This window comes from Myxocyprinus asiaticus, chromosome 24 (genome assembly GCF_019703515.2).
Source record: "Myxocyprinus asiaticus isolate MX2 ecotype Aquarium Trade chromosome 24, UBuf_Myxa_2, whole genome shotgun sequence".
Taxonomy (NCBI): Eukaryota; Metazoa; Chordata; class Actinopteri; order Cypriniformes; family Catostomidae; genus Myxocyprinus; species Myxocyprinus asiaticus.
Window position 1 is genome coordinate 3,759,268 of NC_059367.1, and position 24,480 is coordinate 3,783,747.

The 24,480-nt window shown below is 36.7% G+C and overlaps 1 protein-coding gene across 3 annotated transcripts in view; it reads right to left on the reverse strand.

Annotated features, from left to right (window-relative positions):
• LOC127414522 (myotubularin-related protein 3-like) overlaps positions 1-22,996 on the reverse strand; it is a 61,052-nt gene extending 38,056 nt beyond the window's left edge. Inside the window, exons 1-4 of one of the 3 annotated variants that reach the window (XM_051652594.1) lie at positions 22,742-22,996; positions 13,341-13,491; positions 12,806-12,887; positions 4,338-4,416 (exon numbers count right to left, since the gene is read on the reverse strand). In XM_051652594.1, the coding sequence (XP_051508554.1) occupies positions 4,338-4,340 (3 nt within the window). In that variant the 5' untranslated portion in view covers positions 4,341-4,416; positions 12,806-12,887; positions 13,341-13,491; positions 22,742-22,996. The remainder of the gene's footprint in view (positions 1-4,337; positions 4,417-12,805; positions 12,888-13,340; positions 13,492-22,741) is intronic. The other 2 variants (XM_051652593.1, XM_051652595.1) reach the window with 2 other exon arrangements.
• Positions 22,997-24,480: the final 1,484 nt, after the last annotated feature.

Consider the following 24,480-nt stretch of genomic DNA (forward strand, 5'->3'; position numbering starts at 1 on the left):
ATAGGAAAGACTCTGTGAGAGAGAGCAAGTCCTCTAGCTCAAATACAGGTGTCTTCAGGATGAAACGATCTGGTTGTGTCAGTCAAACTATGACAGCATGGGATTGGAAATGCATAGAAGAGCTGTGGTTATGTGTACAAACCAGGTGCCTCAGTAAAGAAATCTGAAATCCATGCTGAATGGTGACCAATTTAATATCACTGTAAAGGCCCCGATGTATATCATACGAAATCGAAGAACTGGTGTGATGTCATTTAAAACCAAATCTGCCCAAAAAGAAAGTGTTTTTGAGTTTGTTTTGGTTGTTCGTAACAGCTCGCCTGAAAGAATTTTTAGGAAAACTTCTAACCGGCTGCTAAACACCTTCTTACAGTCATTGATTTACGTCATCAATACGTTCGACCTAAATCTCCACCTACTACTTTGTTTATGTTGTTCAGTCAGTACTCAACATGAACACATCAACATTACAATAACAGAGTGTAATCGGCGCATATTATGGCCATTATACTGCATTATAGTAAGACAAATTAGACATTACCTATGGCACATATATTACTTTCAATCATCATCGAGTGGTTAAAACATCTTTTACTGACTTCATGTGAATTCTACTCATAGAATGAGGCATAAAGTCATTGATAACACAATGTCACATTAGTTAAGGTTTTACTGAGCATCCTCATATTAAATGTACTTCTAAACACCTCCCACAGTGGCGCAACGGGTGTCTAAATGTTCGCATACAGTATACCGTTACTCGGCCGTTTCAAACTTCTTTTTACCCCTGAACGAATAACGCTGGTTTCCCACATCCTCCGTGAGTGTGGCGTGAGCGTGGCGGTCGCATTGGACGTTCACACTGGCCACGTCTCTTCGGCGAGAAACAGCAGCGGCTCTGCACAGAAAATAAAGTTATCTATGGGGGTCCTATGCCAAATTTTTTCTTTAAAAAGGTCATAGTAAGCTGAGGTTAAGGTCATAATAAGCTGAGGTTATTGCTGCTTCAAGGACAACAGTGGGCAGTCGCGTGCACTGCATCTTTATCAGCACACTTGGTTGTGATTGGTTAATGTTGTGTACACCTATTTACACAGAATAGCAAAAGGTCCGGCAGTTTATTAATTCTTTCCTTTATCAAGTTATTTTATTTAGTTTACGTGCAGGTAGACATATCAATTGTAGTGTACTATAGGTTCGGTTTGGATGATTTTGATTTGCTTTTGTCTTTACAATAATATCCTGATTATTTTAGTGTTGCACCCAGAGCCGCTGAGCTCAGCGTGAGCCGTGCAGCAAAAATAGGCTCAACGCCGAAACTATCCGCTCACAGACGCTTCTGACACGCGTCACCTCGTGACTCACGCTTGCGGTGTAAAAGTAGTCATCTGTTAATATGGGCGCCGAAACGAAAACGCATCGCTCACGCCCCACTCACGGAGGTTGTGTGAACCCGGCGTAACGAAGACGAACTTCTCTAGACGGAAGTATATCAGGGCCTTAAACAGTCACAAGATTATGGGTTTTTCAATGTCTGATGCCGTTATCTAGAAGGCTGACTGGCCGATGCCTATATTTAGAATAAAATACAATTTAATAGGGCTGGGTACCGTCAACGACCTCACAATACAATAAACATAAAGATACATAACTCATGATTCAATTCATTGCGATGCATCACGACTGACTGTGCCAAACATCCTCAAGAGACCCAGCGTTTCTGCAAGAGACAGTAAATCTGTAGTTTTATACGTTTTCTTAATAATTGGTCTGGCTAAAATATTAGGCAAATCACATGCGTAAAATTTTCATACAAACTGTGTGCTTACGTTTATAGCGACAACACCCACTCCACGTGACCAGACTGTCTACATGAGGCCCAGTATGTGAAAAGATAGAGACGGTCTATGAAACTGTGAGGTAACAGATAGCAGACGTAGTGTGTGTGTTTGCTATATCTGCAGCATGCCTGTCTGTGTGTAGTGCTGACAATGGGCATCAGTACAGCTCAGTGAACACACTAGAGGGGCCGGGCCAGGGACAATCCATTATGGGCACAGGCACTGAACCAGACAGAGAATTATAGGGCACAGATGGACAGAATAACAAACAAACAATAATACACATAACTCATCAGGAATGTGTAAACAAACCCATCCATCAGCATTCACACATAATGACTAGAGGCATTCATTAAACTGTCAGCACAGACTAACATACTTTAACAAGTAAGAAAATGAGGCAAGAAATTAGAAAGAAAACCAATAAATTATATTTTGCATAAAAATTGCTGTTACATAACGAGATTTTAATCATCTAATACATTGTTTTTTTATTTGAATAAGCATGAATTAAAAGCAGTGCAACAACTGCCTTTACAATAGAGTTTTTGCAGATTTGGGGGTGAAATATGACCTGGACTTGTTTTTGACGGGTTTAGTGAGATTCACAACAATATAATAAAACACACCAACATCCAATAAATAATTCAATTAGTTAATAACAATAAACGCAATAAACAATTCTTCCACTGAGTAAGACTGTCAAGAAACATCTAAGATGCATTAATATAGAATTAATTTAATGTGTGGCCACAGGTGCACATATACAGTGGCAAGAAAAAGTATGTGAACCGTTTAGAAATACCTGGATTCATGTATAAATTTGTCTTAAAATTTGGTTTGATCTAAGTTACAATAATTAAAAAACATAATCTGTAACAAATAACACACTTATCACTGTATTGAATACATCATCCAAACATTCACAGTGTAGGTTGGAAAAAGTAAGTTAACCCTTGGACTTATTAAATGTTCGATCCTCCTTCGGGCAGCAATAACCTCAACCAAGCGTTTCCGGTAGCAGCGAATTAGACCTGCACAATATTTAGAAGGAATTGTGGACCATTCTTCCTTACAGAACTGCTTCAGATCAGCCATATTCTTAGGATGTCTGGTGTGAACGGCCAGAGGTCATTCCACAGCATTTCTATTGGACTCTGACTGGGATGGGGTGTATTTTCTTTTTTTGAACCCATTCTGTAGTGGATTTACTTCAATGTTTAGGGTCATTGTCCTGCTGCATCACCCAACTTCTACTGAGCTTCAGCTGGCACACAGCCACCCTGACATTATCCTGTAGGATATCTTGATAAACTTGGGAATTAATTTTTCCCTTGATAATGGCAATCGGTCCAGACCCCGAAGCAGCAAATCAGCCTCAAATCATGATGCTCCCTCCACCGTAGGGATGATGTTTTCATGTTGGTATGTGGTGCCCTTTTTACACCATATGTAGTGCTGTGTGTTCTTCCCTAACAATTCAACCTTAGTTTCATCAGTCTACAAAACATTTTCGCAGTAGTGTTGTGGAGTATCAAGGTGGTCTCTGGCAAACTTCAGGCACGCAGCAATGTTTCTGTTGGAAAGCAGCGGCTCCCTTTGTGCATGCCTGTTTAATGTTTTCCATATAGTAGACTCATGAACAAAGATGTTAACCAGTTCCAGTGATTCTTTCAAGTCTTAAGCTGTCACTCTACGGTTCTTTTTTACCTCATTGAGTCATGTTGACTGGACGGCCACTTCTAGGGAGAGTAGCCATAGTACTAAATTCCAGCTTTGTGCAAATCAGCAGTTCTTGACCGTACGTCTTCTGAGATCTCTTTTTTGTGAGGCATAGTCCACGTCAGCAGATGCTCCTTGTTAATGGCAAACTCAAAATGTTTGCGTGCTTTTTATAAGTCAAAGTAGCTCTAACCCACACCTCCAATCTCGTTTTATTAATTGGATGCTTTTGTTGACGTCATTAGCCTAGAGGTTCAAACACTTTTTCCAACTTACACTGTGAATGTTTGAATTATGTATTCAATATGTACAAGAACAATACATACATTTGTGTGTTTTTAGTTAAAATAGATTGTGTTTGTTTAATATTGTTACTTAGATGAAGATGAAACCAGATTTTAAGACATACTTAAATGCAGGTAATTACAAAGGATTCACATATTTTTTCTTGCCACTGCATCTGCTATTTTAAAACAATTTCAAACATAGCTCATCCAAGAAGATTTTACAGCTGGCACTATCTGTTTTATAATAAGCCACACACACTGATGACATTCACATACAAGAATCTATTCAATTCCTGTTTGTCTGTCTAAAGAGAGAATTGATTCCTGCTGAAACAGCAATCCAGTTGGGACTTTGACACTCTCGGAGCGCTTATGTCAGCTGATTAAAAGCCTGAGAAATCAATGGGCAGTTTCCGATTCAGCATTTGAAACACAGGTTGAGAGTAAAGCAGAGGAAAAGAGAGAGATTTTGATGGTGTGTTTTTACCATAGCCCCGGTGAAGGGGTGTGGGTGCAATACTGGCGTGTCTTCTACGATTAGTTCACTGCTTTCCAATGACTTCAGTCTGTATGAAACAAAACAAAAAACAAAAGAGGACAATTGTAAGAGAAAAAACGGTTAGGAATTGTCAACACTAACCCTTTCCTTTTAACTTGGCAATATACAGTGCATTATTCAGAAAGTATTCAGACCCCTTGATTTTTTTTACACATTTTGTTATGTTGCAGCCTTATGATCAATCTACACTCCACACTCCACAATGACAAAGCAAAAACCAGATTTTTGATAACTTTGCAAATTTATTAAAAAGAAAAATCACATTGACATAAGTATTCAGACCCTTAACTCAGTACTTAGTTGAAGCACCTTTGGCAGCGATTACAGCCTCAAGTCTTTTTGGATATGATGCGACAAGCTTTGCACACCTGGATTTTGGGACTTTCTGCCATTCTTCTCAGCAGATTCTCTTGAGTTCTGTCAGGTTGGATGGGGACCGTTGGTGGACAGCCATTTTCAGGTCTCTCCAGAGATGTTCGATTGGGTTCAAGTCCGGGCTCTGGCTGGGTCACTCAAGGACATTCACAGAGTTGTCTCTAAGCCACTCTTGCGTTGTCTTGGCTGTGTGCTTAGGGTCATTGTTCTGTTGGAAGATGAACCTTTGGCCCAGTCTGAGGTCCTGAGCGCTCTGGACCAGGTTTTTATTAAGGATGTCTCTGTATTTTGCTGCATTCAGCTTTCCTTCAACCCTGACCAGTCCCCCAGTCCCTGCCGCTGAAAAACACCCCCACGGCATGATGCTACCACCACCATGCTTCACCATTGAGATGGTATTGCGCAAGTGATGAGCGGTGCTGATTTCCTCCAGACATGATGCTTGGAATTGAGGCCGAACACTTTAATCTTCATTTCATCAGACCAGAGAATCTTGTTTCTCACAGTTTGAGAGTCCTTCAGGTGTTTTTTTTTTTATGTGTCTTTCACTGAGGAGGGGCTTCTGTCTGGCCACTCTGCCATAAAGCCCAAATCAGTGGAGTGTTGCAGTGATGGTTGTCCTTCTGCAAGTTTCTCCCATCTCCACACATGATCTCTGGAGCTCAACCAGAGTGACCGTCGGGTTCTTGGCCACCTCTCTTGCCAAGGCACTTCTCCCCCGATTGCTCAGTTTGGCCGGGCGGTCAGCTCTAGGAAGAGTCCTGGTTGTTCCAAACTTCTTCCATTTAAGAATTATGGAGGCCACTGCGCTCTTGGGAACCTTCAATGCAGTCGAACATTTTTTGTAGCCTTCCCCAGATCTGTGCCTCAACACAATCCTGTCTCTGAGCTCTGCAGGCAGTTCCTTTGACCTCATGGCTTGGTAGCTGTGATAACTTATATAGACAGGTGTGTGCCTTTACAAATCATGTCCAATTAGTTGAATTTGCCACAGGTGGACTCCAATCAAAGTGTAGAAACATCGCAAAGATGATCCAGAGAAATGGGATGCACCAGAGCTAAATTTCAAGTGTCATAGCAAAGAATACTTATGTTAATGTGATATTTCAGTTTTTTCTTTTTAAGTTACCAGAAATCTTTTTTGCTTCGTCATTATGGGGTATTGAGTGTAGATTGATGTGAAAAATACAACAATTTAAAGCATTTTAGCATAAGGCTGCAACATAACAAAATGTGAAAAAAAATGAAGGGGTCTGAAGACTTTCTGAATGCACTGTTTATGTATATATACACACACCGATCAGCCACAACATTAAAACCACCTGCCTAATATTGTGTAGGTCCCCCTCGTGCCACTAAAACAGCGTCAAACCGCATCTCAGAATAGCATTCTGATATTATATTCTTCTCCCCACAATTGTACAGAACGGTTATTTGAGTTATCGTAGACTTTGTCAGTCTTTATTTACTTTATTGCCCATCTGGCACCAACAATCATTCATGCGATTATCTAATCAGCCAATCATGTGGCAGCAGTGCATAAAATAATTCAGATACGGGTCAGGAGCTTCAGTTAATATTCACATCAACCATCAGAATGGGGGGAAAAATTTAATCTCAGTGATTTGGGGCATGGCATGATTGTTGATGCCAGATGGGTTGGTTTGAGTATTTCTGGGATTTTCACACACAACAGTCTCTAGAATTTACTCAGAATGGTGCCAAAAACAAAAAACATTCAGTGAGCAGCAGTTCTGTGGACGTAAATGCCTTGTTGATGAGAGAGGTCAACAAAGAATGGCCAGACTGGTTCGAACTGACAAAGTCTATGGTAACTCAGATAACCGCTCTGTACAATTGTGGTTAAAATGGTTGGCGCTGTTTTAGCGACACGAGGGGGACCTACACACCATTTTAGGCAGGTGGTTTTAATGTTGTGGCTGATCGGTGTGTGTATGTATGTATGTATGTATATATATATATATTAGCGCAGTCAATTATTAAAATATTTAATCACGATTAATCACGATTTTTCAGAGTAAATCATGATTAATTGTAGATTATGAATGTACTGAAATTTGACTCCAGATATACTTCTTTTCCTGTCAAAATGAATTTAGTTCCTTCTAAGGAAAGACAACAAAACAATATGTAAACAACATTTTAACAACATTTTTCGAACAAAACCTTACACAGTATAAAGATGGAAATGCACTAAAATAGCACCAATTAATGTAACATTAAATGTTTCCCAAAGTCTAATTGGGAGGTTGACTCATATAAAGAACTAGTGCCCATAGGTTGCGTATTCATTGTAATGCACATTCAATCTCTTAAACTCTCATCCTCCACATTCAAATGATTCACGTCGGAGTGTCAACGCCAGCGTCAAGTGCCGTTCACAGTTTAATCTCAACATTAAAAGTGCTGCAGAGAATGGACGAGTTCTAAATGGCATACTACCCATACTACTCTTACTGCTTCTCTCTTTTCAATGTGTGGCAGAAAAAGTAGTATGGTAGTATACCATTCCAAACACTTGTTCTGCTTTTAGCGCTTACATTGCCCACATAATTATACTTACCTTACACTTCGAAAGGTCGTGTGTAAAACAGAGCGAGAGAGTTTCAAACTTCTACTGGCTGATAAACCCTCTCGTGGGGAGATCCTCGTCCTTCGCGTGCGCTCGCTGCAGCTAGATTTTAACGTGATGGCTCACGGCGTAGTGAATCATAATATATGTATCACGGTGTGTATCTTATCGTTAAGAAAATCCACGATACGCTGCTCTGTTAAGAAGAGAGAGTTTGTTTTTTTGTGAGTTAAAGATGGATCGAAGTGAATGAAAAGGTGAGAGAGTGTAGTCTTAGCCCATTATACAATGCAAAAAAAAAAATAACAATAATAATAAAAAAAATGGTTATTGGTTTGTCTTTTTTGGTTTGTTTTCCAATATAAATATCTAAAACTCCTTGCGTACATTTACTTTAGTAGCTATACTGCAGAAGAAAAACTGTTAGAGAATGTTGAATATAATATTTCATATTTTAAAATATCAAATCCTCAAAACAATATCAATTTACCTGAGAAGCAACATATAAGATATTTAGACTTGCTTTCAAAGAATATTTATTGAACACAAGATTATTTTGTCTACTGCTCTGGCAGAAATATGAACAAGTGAAAAAAATACACTTATATTCAAGATTCATTCTGAAAGCAAGTCTAAATATCTTATATGTTTCTATCATACATTATTTTAAATGGAAAACAAGACAAAAACACTAGATAATTATAGGAATTTTTGCAGTGAATTTTTTAATGAATTAAATTGAATAAAAATCCAAGTAATTTCTTTCCTTGTAATTCAGTGAATGTCATTTAGAGGTATTTTTAAAAGATGACTGTGTCCTCTTTATTGTTGTATTCACGTTTAATACAACCTTTTAACTCATGGCACAAGATTAATAGTCTATAAGAGCAATAATCGATGGATAGTCGAATAATCGTTCTAATAATCGTTAGATTAGTTGATTATCAAAATAATCGTTAGTTGCAGCCCTAGTTCAAAGTTGAAATTATTTGAACCTTGAGTGGCACGTCGACAGACATTCAACAGGGAGAACTCCAACAACCTAGCAGCAGTCCCTCATCAGTGGCATGTATCGTGTAAGTTCAGTAGCAAAAATGCCATTAGAGTTGTTACGTTTGGTTCGTTTCCATGAATCAGTTCAAACTGCACATTTCAATGAATAAATTCAAAACACTGATTCAACAATAAATTTGCGTCTTCACGGAAGTCTTTGTGACATTTTATATGTCTTAAAATGTTAAAAGCAGTAAAAATACATAGGTAAATATAGCTTTTTATCATTATTTATTGTCGTTATTGCTATTTTAAGCTTTTTCAGCGCAAATACATAAATACTGAGATATATCTTGATAATTTTCAGCATTTTGATGACAAATATATATATTATTTAATAAATATTATACATACATGTATACATATTATACAATCTTTATAAAATATTATAACACACACACACACACACATATACATATACACATATACAAGTTTACATACCTTTGAATGTTTGGCCTTGTTACAGACACACAAGGTGACACACACAGGTTTAAATGGCAATTAAAGGTTAATTTCCCACACCTGTGGCTTTTTAAATTGCAATTAGTGTCTGTGTATAAATAGTCAATGAGTTTGTTAGCTCTCACATGGATGCACTGAGCAGGCTAGATACTGAGCCATGGGGAGCAGAAAAGAACTGTCAAAAGACCTGCGTAACAAGGTAATGGAACTTTATAAAGATGGAAAAGGATATAAAAAGATATCCAAAGCCTTGAAAATGCCAGTCAGTATTGTTCAATCACTTATTAAGAAGTGGAAAATACTTGTTGACCCCTCTCCAAACATAGCACTTATTGTTGTGACCATAAAGCTCTATTTTGTTCTCGTCACTCCAAATTACAGTGTGCCACAAGCTTTGAGGCGTGTCAAGGTGTTGTCGGGCATATTGTAACCGGGCTGTTTTGTGGCATTGGCACAGTAAAGGCTTCTTTCTGGCAACTCGACTATGCAGCTCATTTTTGTTCAAATTTCGTCATATTGTGCTCCTTGAAACAACCACACCGTCTTTTTCCAGAGCAGCCTGTATTTCTCCTGAGGTTACCTGTGGGTTTTTCTCTGTATCCCGAACAATTCTTCTGGCAGTTGTGGCTGAAATCTTTCTTGGTCTACCTGACCTTGGCTTGGTATCAAGAGATCCCTGAATTTTCCACTTCTTAATAAGTGATTGAACAGTACTGACTGGCATTTTCAAGGCTTTGGATATCTTTTTATATCCTTTTCCATCTTTATAAAGTTCCTTTACCTTGTTACGCAGGTCTTTTGACAGTTCTTTTCTGCTCCCCATGTCTCAGTATCTAGCCTGCTCAGTGCATCCACGTGAGAGCTAACAAACTCATTGACTATTTATACACAGACACTAATTGCAATTTAAAAAGCCACAGGTGTGGGAAATTAACCTTTAATTGCCATTTAAACCTGTGTGTGTCACCTTGTGTGTCTGTAACAAGGCCAAACATTCAAGGGTATATATATATATATATATATATATATATATATATATATATATATATATATATATATATACACACACACACACACACACACACACACTACCGGTCAAATGTTTTGAAACACTTGCCTGAAATGTTTCTCATGATCGTAAAAAAATTTTGATCTGAAGGCGTATGCTTAAATGTCTTAAATTAGTTTTGTAGACAAAAATATAATTGTGCCACCATATTAATTTATTTCATTATAAAACTAAAAATTAAATAAAAAAAAAAAAAACTTTTTTTTTTTTAAATTGATGACTTCAAAAGACCAAATAATAAAGAAAAGCAGCCAATATGTACCCAACATAGATTGGAACTCCTTCAATACTGTTTAAAAAGCATCCCAGGGTGATACCTCAAGAAGTTGTTTGAGAAAATGTCAAGCGTACATGTCTGCAAATTCTAGGCAAAGGGTGACTACTATGAAGATGCTAAAATATAACACAGTTTTGATTTATTTTGGATTTTGTTTAGTCACAACATACTGTAATTCCCATAGTTCCATTTATGTTATTCCATAGTTTTAATGACTTTACTATTATTCTAAAATGTGAAAAAAAATAATAATAAAGAATGAGTAAGTGTTTCAAAAATTTTGACTGGTAGTGTGTGTGTGTGTGTATAATATACATATATTATATATATATATATACACACACATACACAAACACACACACACACTACCAGTCAAAATTTTTGAAATATATATATATATATATATATATATATACAGGTGCATCTCAATAAATTAGAATGTCGTGGAAAAGTTCATTTATTTCAGTAATTCAACTCAAATTGTGAAACTCGTGTATTAAATAAATTCAATGCACACAGACTGAAGTAGTTTAAGTCTTTGGTTCTTTTAATTGTGATGATTTTGGCTCACGTTTAACAAAAACCCACCAATTCACTATCTCAAAAAATTAGAATACATCATAAGACCAATAAAAAAAAACATTTTTAGTGAATTGTTGGCCTTCTGGAAAGTATGTTCATTTACTGTATATGTACTCAATACTTGGTAGGGGCTCCTTTTGCTTTAATTACTGCCTCAATTCGGCGTGGCATGGAGGTGATCAGTTTGTGGCACTGCTGAGGTGGTATGGAAGCCCAGGTTTCTTTGACAGTGGCCTTCAGCTCATCTGCATTTTTTGGTCTCTTGTTTCTCCTTTTCCTCTTGACAATACCCCATAGATTCTCTATGGGGTTCAAGTCTGGTGAGTTTGCTGGCCAGTCAAGCACACCAACACCATGGTCATTTAACCAACTTTTGGTGCTTTTGGCAGTGTGGGCAGGTGCCAAATCCTGCTGGAAAATGAAATCAGCATCTTTAAAAAGCTGGTCAGCAGAAGGAAGCATGAAGTGCTCCAAAATTTCTTGGTAAACGGGTGCAGTGACTTTGGTTTTCAAAAAACACAATGGACCAACACCAGCAGATGACATTGCACCTCAAATCATCACAGACTGTGGAAACTTAACACTGGACTTCAAGCAACTTGGGCTATGAGCTTCTCCACCCTTCCTCCAGACTCTAGGACCTTGGTTTCCAAATGAAATACAAAACTTGCTCTCATCTGAAAAGAGGACTTTGGACCACTGGGCAACAGTCCAGTTCTTCTTCTCCTTAGCCCAGGTAAGACGCCTATGACGTTGTCTGTGGTTCAGGAGTGGCTTAACAAGAGGAATACGACAACTGTAGCCAAATTCCTTGACATGTCTGTGTGTGGTGGCTCTTGATGCCTTGACCCCAGCCTCAGTCCATTCCTTGTGAAGTTCACCCAAATTCTTGAATCGATTTTGCTTGACAATCATAAGGCTGAGGTTCTCTTGGTTGGTTGTGCATCTTTTTCTTCCACATTTTTTCCTTCCACTCAACTTTCTGTTAACATGCTTGGATACAGCACTCTGTGAACAGCCAGCTTCTTTGGCAATGAATGTTTGTGGCTTACCCTCCTTGTGAAGGGTGTCAATGATTGTCTTCTGGACAACTGTCAGATCAGCAGTCTTCCCCATGATTGTGTAGCCTAGTGAACCAAACTGAGAGACCATTTTGAAGGCTCAGGAAACCTTTGCAGGTGTTTTGAGATGATTAGCTGATTGGCATGTTACCATATTCTAATTTTTTGAGATAGTGAATTGGTGGGTTTTTGTTAAATGTGAGCCAAAATCATCACAATTAAAAGAACCAAAGACTTAAACTACTTCAGTCTGTGTGCATTGAATTTATTTAATACACGAGTTTCACAATTTGAGTTGAATTACTGAAATAAATGAACTTTTCCACGACATTCTAATTTATTGAGATGCACCTGTATATATATATATATATACACACACACACACACACACACACACACACACACACACACACATTATATTATAAATATATAATATAAAATAAATAATATTTAAGCTATATAGAGCTGTTCAGCCGTGACATCAATTTGTAGGCGAACCCGGAAGTCTAATTCACCATGGGTTCTTATAACATGGTTTTTGAACTTATGACTTAAATAAGGTCTGAGGTAAACATTGCTTGACGTAAACATAAATTACACACTTCCATGCCTCAAACGTGAATTTTGAAGAAGCTGTTTTTTTTTTGTTTTGTTTTTTTAAGTATGTAATTTAATAAGGCTTCAAAATTCAAGTTTGAGGCATGAAATTGTGTAATTTATGTTGTAGAACAAAACGTCCACATTTCATCAATTAATGTTTAACACAGAACTTATTTAAAGTCATAGGTTCAAAAACGCCATTATAGAAACCCATAGGAAAATCCAGAGGGGACCCATGACGAATTCTCTTCCAGGTTTTTGGACTACAAGATGAACAGCTCTATTGCCCAGTCCTAATTCAAACTTGTGTACCTTAGATCTTACCAAACTCTTGAAAGCGATGAGGTGAGGTTTGTTTTGGATAATCCTGCGTTGTCGGCGTCACTCAGTGCTATGACATTGAAACCTGAAGAGAGAGGACAACAAAATAAAGGAGAATTTTTCAAAACATCACACTCTACTCCAAATATTACATAACATCACGGACAATACCGCTTTTCACGGTTTGGTAAATATAGCTGTACTGGTTCTGATGGTACTCTGTGGGCAAAAGTGGGTAAGTCCATTCATGCATGCTTGGTGAGCTGAAATCAAGTCAGTGAAGCATGTGGTTGGGTAGAGCTTTCTGAAAACAGGCAGGAATGAACCACAATGTACACAGTCATTCATTTAAAGTGTCATCACACTCTGAAGGTTTATTGGTAAAAATGTAGGACCATTTTCCAGCGCCTAGTTACTTTAGAAGAAAAAAGAAAGTCATACGGGTTTGGAATGACTTGATGGCAAAATGTTCATATTTGGATGAACTAATCCTTAAATGTTTAATATTGGTTTGCAATATGACAAACTGTAAACAAACCTGTGATGTAAGCATGAACGCCCCATAAGATACAACCAACAATCACCATTACATCATCGATGTCTCTTCTTGGGATGTGTATCAACCCTCAACACCAACCGGTTTTTATATCCCTCCAACATTGTTATCAGTGAAGCTCGGCCAACTAAACCTGCATAAAGAATGACGTGATATCATTCAGCTGAGAATAACCCAACCCAAGTTGTAATAGATTAAACAGAGCACCAGTTGAGTACCCTATAGGTCTTCTGAGAGTCATATGGGGTAACTTCAGCTCATGGCCAGAAGGCAACAGCGTCCCCCACCAAAAACTGTCAAATAAACTCTTCCAGTGGAGGACACATTCAAGCAGTCTGGACATTACGGATAATACATATCTCTAACAGGCAAACTCTCATGTTTACTACAGCTAAGACGTGATACAGATGTCTGTCTCCACTCTGACTGGCCGTAGAACAGTCCTACGGTCACATGACCACTATAGGTCAAACATTAAGTATTACATTAAATAATTTGTATATTTATAATACATTTTACATAGTTTAATATCAAAACTCTGGGTCTGGGACAAGTCTAAAACAGTAAAATCTGTACATAAAAGGCATTTGAAAAGCACCAAAAGTAAATGATGATGGCCTGGTATAAAGTCTCCAATTTCGTTTTTTATAGACCTTCATATAACAAGAAATCTGTTTGTTTTAATAAAAATCCACCCTTGAAGAAACACCCAAAACTGTATTAAAATGACCATGAATTGCACAGACCCAACAATATGTTAAATTATTAACATGGCATAAACTGAGGTGGAAAACTGGTAATTTTGTAAATGCATAAACAACAGCAGAAGTCTGATTTACCAACCAAACACATGAAACACTGTGCTAACTAATGTAGAAGTATATTTCCAAGTGACAGGTGAATTTGCACCAAAATACCATTGGGTTTGATTGGATGAACAGCCTTTGACTTACTTCAACAACAAAAGATATGGGAAGTGTTTTCTTCTCCCTTTTAAAAGTTGATAAGCCTATTGACTTTGCCATCCTAATTATACACAATTAAATGCTTAGTTGCACGTCCGTGACCTTGTTAGAAAAGACCTGTTTTTGAGTCACAACAGACCATTTGAGAACCATTAGTCTTGTACTGAGTCCAAGTAAAACCATTCCCATACTGGCCCATATTCAAAAGCATTGTTCCATGTAGAAGGTTCTCTGTCTTCCACATGTATCCCCATAGTAGTGCTGGGCATTCACTGTGAGAAACTCAGGCTTTCTAGAGATTTCTTCACTTACAAACAGGTCAACTGACTGCAGGTGGGCAGAAGAATCAGTTAATGTCTTTCTGTCCATCTCAGGTGTCACTCTAACTGTCCTGCGGGTCACATTCTTGAACCACTTCTGGGACTGATTCCGTTTCATTTCACTAAAAGACCAACAACTTTAAACACTGTTAGTTAGGGCTAGGTAAAAACATCGATGTTCCAACAATGCATTGCGATGTTCATTTGAACAATCTCGATATTGATTCTTAAATCCAAAGATCGATTTCAACACTCAACAGACACATTGAAAAAAAAAAGAAAAAAAAACACTGCTACTGGCTAGAAATTTTTATTTTTATTTGCCAGACTTTTGATGACATGTAAGCATAATGCAACTGAAGAGATACTGTATTAAGAAAACCAGGAGGGGGGCATCTTCACACACATATACATATATATATATATATATATATATATATATATATATATATATATATATATATGACTTAACGCGATATAGTATGCGAGAATGTATATTTCATTTCATATTTCGCTTTATCATTTAAATCACATTTTAGCTTTTTTAATTTTTACCTTCTATCAATTTATATGATGTCATGAAATTGAATTTAGAATATGATACAAGCTGTTTTCACTGTTTGACACTTCATACACATTTTTAACCCTCCTATTGTCTTCGGGTCATTTTTGAGCCAAGAGAGGTAGATAATAATTTGTAAATAGCACATAGTTTTTAGTAAGGGACCCAAACTTTGTAACTTTGTCAAGACTAACAAAATACACATAATATATATTTTTCAGATTTTGTAATAACATCGTTTAAGAGATATATAACCATCAATTTTGCATTCAACTGCATGGCATCAATTGTGGCTTTATACAAGATATTTTGTACATCTATGAATGATATTTTTTCTTATAAACACTTCACTTACATTAAGCCTCCTTCCCATACTCTCTCACTTACTTTTTTGTCTCTCACTGGGACTGCATCTTGTTTACAATCATGAACACACACACACATACAGTCATATACACAAATTCCTGTACAAAACAGACATGACAGATGTAACAAACATAACAAATAAACTAAATCAAAGGTGCTACTGTCTAAAGGGGGTGTGGCGAGTACTAAAGTTCATGCACACATTAGTCTAAATAGGGCTTGAAAGAGGAAATTGTCCACATTTTACTCTGCAGCCATCTGATGTCGAACCAGCTTACAGTATACTCACACACTAACATTCAACAGTTCATGCAAGTAAATAGAATAGATTTAGCTTAAAAACATAGTAAAGAAGTATTAATGTTGTATACTTGAGTTGTACAGTTGTTTTGATGAAGTTTAGTTGAAAAAGAATACATTGGTTTCATAACTTTTGACCACCAAGTTGTATTGAGCAGTTATGAGTAATAGGAAATTTATTCAAATTACTAGTAATTCTTACATTAGATGTTAATATAAACAGTATATTCAATTTCACAGAAATGTTGATTAAAAAAGATGCATTCACATGTACCACACTGGTTTTTCTGTAGTTAATGTACATTTTAAAATGTCAAAGAATTTCTACATTTATTAATTCTAAACAAATGGCTTAATAATAACTTTTATATTTGTCAGTTAACATGCCAAAAATATTCATCTTTTTACATGTATGAACAGTTAAGAACCTATTAAGGACTTACAATATAGTTTTAGATGAAAACCATTGGGTTATGAATGATTTAGAAACTTGAATTCCACCGGGTCAAAACTGACCAGCGATTGCAAAAGGTGTTTGTAGATTCTGAACACAATAGGAGGGTTAACAAAATATTCACACACACACACACACACACACACACACACAAAAAAAAAATGACAACAGCATTAGGTTTACGGGGCAGGGCTTTGCACAGGTATTTATCAAATGCAGCCTATTTGTTAAATTCTTCAACATTTACAGTATTTGTTGAAGTTAAAATATTTAATAATGTAGGACTGCCCCTTTAAATATTTACACATATATTACACTTACTACATTTTGTTACGTCTCGTTTACATGCTTACTTTGTACAATTTATAAGTATTTACATTTATATGTATAACAAGCACTAAAATGGTACTGTCTCTTTAAGAGTACCAGCAGCAGTTCTGCAAGCGTTTGCAGTTAAATGTGCACATTGCACATTAATGAGAGAGAAGCTGCACAGCAGCTCATCCGTGCAACGGGATTTGATTTGACGTTTATTTTTACTTTTTGATCACTTTTTGACAACTGACGATAAACAATAGAAAGGATATTAAAAGAGACATTATTCAATATAAATAGAGTGAGTGAATCTCATCTCTGGACACACATTACACAGAAATACTTGCATAATGTTTATTGACTTACATGTACAAATATTTAATGTACAAGTTCTTAAATTCAACATCGATGTTACAGTGGTCTCAAAATTAGAGCTGATGTGTTTACATGTAATGTAAATGTAACTATGGCATATCATGGCTCAACTAAAGCAACGGTGACAGATGGGCTGGTTTGAGTATTTCTGTAACTGCTGATCTTCTGGGATTTTCACACTCAACAGTCTCTAGAATTTACTCAGAATGGTGCCAAAAACAAAAAACATCCAGTGAGTGGCAGTTCTGTGAACGGAAATGCCTTGTTGATGAGAGAGGTCAACAGAGAATGGCCAGACTGGTTTGAACTGACAAAGCCTATGGTAACTCAGATAACCACTCTGTACAATTGTGGTGAGAAGAATATAATCTCAGGATACTATTCTGAGATGCAGGTTGGCGCTGTTTTGGCAGCACGAGGGGGACCTACACAATATTAGGCAGGTGGTTTTAATGTTGTGGCTGATTGGTTTATGTATCCAACTTCATATCTTCTAAATAATAATAATAAAAAAAATGGTGAAATATACAAAACCACCTTCATCTGGTGAATATATAGGCTAGGAGTTAATTTGGTAAATAGTTAAATGAAGAGCATTGTAAATGGAGCCAAGTCTCTGTCATTTCAAAATAAGAGTCACTTGTGGGTTTCGGGCTTGTTTACAGTTGTAAGTCCCAATGTATGTACCAAATCTGAATTTTTTTCTGGTTATTATTGGGATTTTGGTTGAACAATAAACTGCATTTTATTCATTTTGGACTCTTGTAGCCGCTGCGTCTGAGCTTGTCATAATAAGGAAAGACAGCCAATTAATCGTTATCTGCCTTTTCCACCACCTTAGTTATCGGTGTCAGCAAAACCCACTATCGATCAACCTCTATAATTAATAACATTAGCTGAGACAGAATTACTTTCATATGTACACAAAATGGACATTGTAACTGAAATATACCCATCTGAATCACAATCAAATTGATCTTGGAACCGCACAGACAGCTTGTAGGAATCGAACTGGGAAATCTGTATCAGAGCAATTTCACATTTTGCCTCCTGATGATCAACACAAACGTGGTGTCATTAAATTTTATTTGCAGCAATTCACCTGACACCACTCTAAGAATTCATTCAAATGAAAGTAAAAGCTTTTATCATAAGACTGACATGTGACAATTCAAAACGAAAGCTTGGAGTAAAGATCATTTTTAAGTATTGCACAATGCTTTTACAATGGAGCCTCTACTGTACTTGCAACACTGACAGTGGACTCAAAATGAATTTGCTTCATTTCAAGCTGCTTCATTCATAAACTCAACTACCCGCCCTTTGGTCACCCTGGTTTACTATTGATCACTCAGCCGGCTGACACGGTCACAGAAGTTCAAACACACAATCAGTGAGTTTTTATCTTCTGGTCTGTGTTGTCATCCATGTGGGCTCATTCAGCTGGCTGATTTTTAACCAGATGCATTTCATCCCAACTCTCACGGTGACTCAGGTTCACCACACATGAGAAATCTGACACCAAAACAAGAGCAGAAGACTACTGAAAAAAATCACCCATCAGCACGCTGATCTCACAATACACACAAACAAACCCAACACGTGCATCTCTTCTCTTTACAAAAACATCCCCATGGCAACCACAGTTTCTGACAAAATACCATAAACAAAACAGCAAAACTTGGTATTTGCCACCACTAAATACTATAATTTTGGAAAAGACATTCATGGTAACTGTGGTTGTGGCAGAAACTATATTGACCATGGTACCAATGGTAGTGATTGTTACTACAATAAAACTTCTGGCTTCTTACGCTGTTTGTACATTTTTAAAAAGCAAAAATGTGGCCATGTGACCATTCGAAGGAGAAATTAAGTAGACTATTAAACCTTTTAAGCTCTGAAGGTGTTTTTAAAGATTTCCTGTTTCAGTGGCATACCCAAAATTAAAGGCTTATAACAAAAAAAACAAAAAAACAAGGAGGGTAAAGTGTTTGATATCATTTTAAATAAAACGTTTGAATCTTTTTAATGATATACAGTACTGTGCAAAAGTCTTAGGCACATGAGATGTTTCACAAAAACATTTGTCTTCAGATGGTTATTTATATTTTCAGCTTTAGTGTGTCAACAGTAAATATAAATGTTAGATTCACAAACATTACTTTTGCAAATAGAAAAGATTAGAATAGAAGAACAGGGAAATTAGGTGAATGATCCTCTATGCCCATATTTGGATGACTTCCACCTCTGGATTGCAGCAATCGGAACCCTAATACGATTTGTTTAGAGTTCCATGACATTGCACAACGTACTACATTATTTCCAATAAAGCCATCTGATCTAGGAGAGCTAACGTGTTTTTAGCCAGATAGTACATTATGTGCTGTGTGCACATTGTGCTTCGTGTGGATTATCTAATGATCTCTGCATCTGATTATGTTGTATGTGGGCTCATTGTCTTTAAAATCGCCTCCTCTAAGTAATGGTATGTGTGTACATTTTATGTTCCGTTCATTTTTCATGAAGTTCTAAGTGAAAACACCCGTTGACATGTAAAATGTATGTCCAAGACATACTTTGGCTGCCAACATTTTGGAATAATGTACAGATTTTGCTGTTTCGGAAGGAAATTAGTACTTTAATATTAGTACACCAAAGTGGCATTCAACTGATCACAAAGTATAGTCAGGACTTTACTGATGTAAAAAACAGCACCATCACTATTTGAAAACAAGTCATTTTTGATCAAATCTAGACAGCAGCCATCACTCCAACACCTTATACTTGAGTAATCATGCTAAACTGCTAATTTGGAACTAGAAAATCACTTGCCATTATATCAAACACAGCTGAAAGCTATTTGGTTCGTTAAATGAAGCTTAACGTTGCCTTTGTGTTTGTTTTTGAGTTGCCACAGTATGCAATAGACTGGCATGTCTTAAGGTCAATATTAGGTCAAAAATGGCAAAAAAGAAACAGCTTTCTCTAGAAACTCGTCAGTCAATCATTGTTTTGAGGAATGAAGGCTATACAATGCTTGAAATTGCCAAAAAACTGAAGATTTCATACAAAGGTGTACACTACAGTCTTCAAAGACAAAGGACAACTGACTCTAACAAGGACAGAAAGAGATGTGGAAGACCAGATGTACAACTAAACAAGAGGATAAGTACATCAGAGTCTCTAGTTTGAGAAATAGACACCTCGCATGTCCTCAGCTGACAGCTTCATTGAATTCTACCCGCTCGACACCAGTTTCATGTACAACAGTAAAGAGAAGACTCAGGGGTGCAGGCCTTATGGGAAGAATTGCAAAGAAAAAGCCACTTTTGAAACAGAAAAACAGAAAGAAAAGGTTTGAGTGGGCAAAGAAACACAGACATTGGACAACAGATAATTGGAAAAGAGTGTTCTGGATCTTAACCCTATTGAGCTTTTGTGGGATCAGTTAGACTGTAAGATGTGTGAGAAGTGCCCGACAAGACAGCCACATCTATGGCAAGTGCTACAGGAAGTGTGGGGTGAAAAGTTTTTTCAAATTGTAATAGTAATTTTTCACGTTATTAATGTCCTGACTATACATTGTGATCAGCTGAATGCCACTTTGGTGAAAAAATGTAATCTGTACATTATTCCAAACTTTTGGCCGCAAGTGTATACTTAGCAATTACTCGCTATATTTTTGTCTGTGAGTAAAACAAACAGGATGGTTGTATTTTACTCTTTGAGAGCTTTCCAACAACATATGACAAATGGCTATTTGATCAGTTTTATGTTTTACTGATTGCAATAATATGTACAGTGCAATTTATTTTTTATTTTTTATAAATTATCAAAATGGAACACTTCTGATTTGTCTGCAAATTTCAAAGCACTTGTTCAGTTTTGGTCATAATGCCTACATGCATTGGAAAGTACAGCTTCTAAGCTTTTAAACGACACCTATTTTGTGTTGGTAAAGACTGTAGTTAGTAATATTTTGATAATTATGTTTTTTCTTGCAGGCTCATCTGAGCTTATAGGGTTAAATAATGATTAATGGTTTTACAATAACAATTGCTACCATGCTACAATGGTAACCATAATTTCCATCAAAATACCACAGCTACAACAGTGACTGTTCCTACTGCAAAGTAGCAATAAATTAATGTAAATTTTGCTTAAAACAGTGTAAGAAGCTTCCAGATTATTGTATTGTATTTACAAGAACTCTACTAGTAGCAACTACAGTATTTTGTTGTATCATGGCTGTGAATATTACTACAATAACGCTGTGGTAACTTTGTATTAGCTAGTGCTTTTATCATAAACACAAATTAAACTTACAAAAAAGTACCACATTTACGAAAATCAACCACAGTTTTACTATACTAATACTGTAGTAACCATAGTTAATTTTGTGGTTCAAATAGCATGGTTAACCCTTGTGCGACCTTCGGGACATTTTTGTCTTTTTCATTTTTGCTTTTTCTTTCATTTTGGCTGTGTTAATGTCAACGGCATAAATTTTGCCAAAGGTGTGTATTTTTGGGGGAATTTTGATATTTCAACCTCAGTTCCTATAATACATCTATAATACACTGTGTACACAAAATAGTTACACTCAGGACCTTCAGGACAAAAATGTCCCCATTGAAACCCATTAAAACGGCAATATTTGATCCAAGTGCCAGTAAAGCATAAAATCATGAATTCTATGATATTATGCTTTTATTCCGGAGCCCTGGCTTCAGAATTTACATTTTTAATATTTTCCACCAAATGGCGCCATTTTTCTCATGTTTAGCCTATGGAGCAAATACATGCTTTTTTCCTATTTTCTGTTTGCTGTATTATAGAGCACTGCAGGCCAATTGAATAAATGATGCAGCTGAAATTGTGTGGGTGTGTTGGTATGGATGTCAGAGTTTGTTTTGTATATGTATTGAGAAATGTGTGTGTGTGTGTGAGTGTGTGTATATGTGTAAAAAAACAACAGTGGCATTATGTAAACAAACTGGCATTTAAAGGGTTAAAATCCTGAAAATGAATGAATATTTGGTAGTTATGATCAGGACTGATGTTGGTTACAAAATCTAAGTCAGTGAAAGTGGAAAATAATATTAATATATAATATTTTATGGCAGTGCTTTGACACAGACATTTTTTTGTCCTCTAAGGACCTCTGAGTAACTTTTTTTAATTAACGCACAAAGGTTAATCTAAAGTTACCGCAGTAAAACCATGGTTAATTTTTAAGTTTTTGTAAGGGATGGTTCTACATTTATTTCTAAATGTATGGTGGTAGTACAATAGTACTTTTAGATGTACCTGTCCTCGGAGCACTTAGCATGTTTTGTTTGGACAAGTACCATGTAAATATTATAGTATACAGGGTATCACCGGGCTATTTGTTTGTTTTATTGGTACAATGGTAATCCCAGATCTCGTCAAAATAGCATGATTAGCACAGTGATTTTGTTTGTTTGTTTTGTTTGACATTTTATTTTTTTGATGACAATGGTCACTAAAACAGTTTTATTGTTGTGACAATAGCATAAAGCTAATAAAGTGCTATTTTACCCCTCAGATGAGACCATTTTGACGTTTCTCCTCAACCGAGGCCCGTTTCGGTCTGTTGTTGTTGTTGTTGTCTCGAGGCGGAGGGCGGACCCCTCAGAAAACGCCTCAAAACACCCTGAAAAACACCCACAAACCGGGTCAAAAACAGCCGCTTCACTCACCTTAGAACAGCCTCCGAGGCAGAGCGGGCGTACGCTTTCTTCCGAGCCGCACGAAAGGAGATTAACGACGAACAAATCAACAAATTGCGCCTCGTAGCCATTTGCAGAGTCGGCCCGTCCCACCGAGGAGTCCGGTGTTCTGAAATATTCGGTTTCTGAGATTTTCTGTTGCACTGGGCGGAGCATATATTAATATTCATGAGTTTCCTGTTTCTCGTTAAAGCGACACTGCAAGTATTAGTGCCTGCTTGGATTACAATTCATCTAAACTATGAGTTTCAGCGTCAAGCGAAGTTAAGCTTAACTGTTCATCTTTTCACACATTGTATACATTGTGCATGCAGTAATATTTTCAGAGTCCCTTTATTTCGAAACAGGAAACTCGTGAATATTCATATATGCTCCACCCAGTGCATGTCTATATTTCAGAACACCCGTCGTCGTCATAGCCTCTCCGGCGTCATGGCGTCACGGCGCAGTGTGCGTCAGCACGTTCGACGGAGAGGCCGATTGGAGTGGGGGAGGGGTCGGGCGTAACGGGGTGACGTAAACGGTTGTTTGAATAATTTATATATATATATAAATGATTCTTGACAGACTTAAATGTGGAATTTTACATAAAGGAAATGTTTATACATGTCAAATATTATTAAACCAATTAAAAAAGGTTGTTCATGAGATTGACTTGAAAGTGAAAGTGAAAGTAAAATAACAGTAGGGAGACATTTTACTACAGTTAATATTTCTCAGGGTAGGTTTATTTCTCACATTCAATTTATGTGTTGACACGTATAGCCTGAAAAAAAATTAAACAACATCTATTGGACATCTTCATCATTATTGCCCAGGACACGCACATTGACCCCTATAGTAGGGCATGTTGTCACACCACATGGGGTAAGATGTCACAAAGGGAACCTGCTCTTTAATGACACTCAATACCTATCTTTGAAATATGAAGTATTAAAAAAACCTATCTTTTACAACATATTTGTATTTAAATGTATTATTTAGGCTATTTAATGGCTTTTCTGGGGGGAAAGCAGTTAAACCACTGTTTTGGCTAAAAGAAAATATAATTAAAGAATTATATATCATTAAAACATATAAAATACGTCATACGATTTCCCCTAATGTCAATGTGACAACTTGCCCCAGTCCAAACTTTATGAAAAAAAAAAAAAAAAAAACCTTATCCTGACAACACATTTTAACTTTATCTTCTTTATACAGGCTAATTGCCAGTGTGGTTTATTGTGTTCACTTGTTTACCTACGAGCTATTACACAAATGTGCTAATATTGAAATTTTAGAGGATAGAATTCATTACAAATATTCTAATTTAAGACAGTTTTGAAATACAAAGTTTAAGAAGTGTAAAAAAACACAAAAGGTGATAACGTTTATACAATGCTGTACTGTATTCAGTAATGACTTGGTACATATGTGATAAAAAGACATTTTACATTTATTTGTCCTCTCTTTAACAGCCAAAGCTTTAAGTGTTCTGCCACATTAAGGTCATGGGAAATGTGTGCAAACATACCAGAATGCTATAGGAAACTGGAAGGAAGAAAAACTTTTGACAGAGTGCATTAAAGAGAATAAACAGTCCTGCCTCTCGCTTGTGTTAGTATTCAATCACATATTCACCAGAGTCCCATTCACATACAAACTCCAAACACACACACTTACACAAAAATTATAATAAGCAGATATTAGTCAAGTTTTCCGTTTTT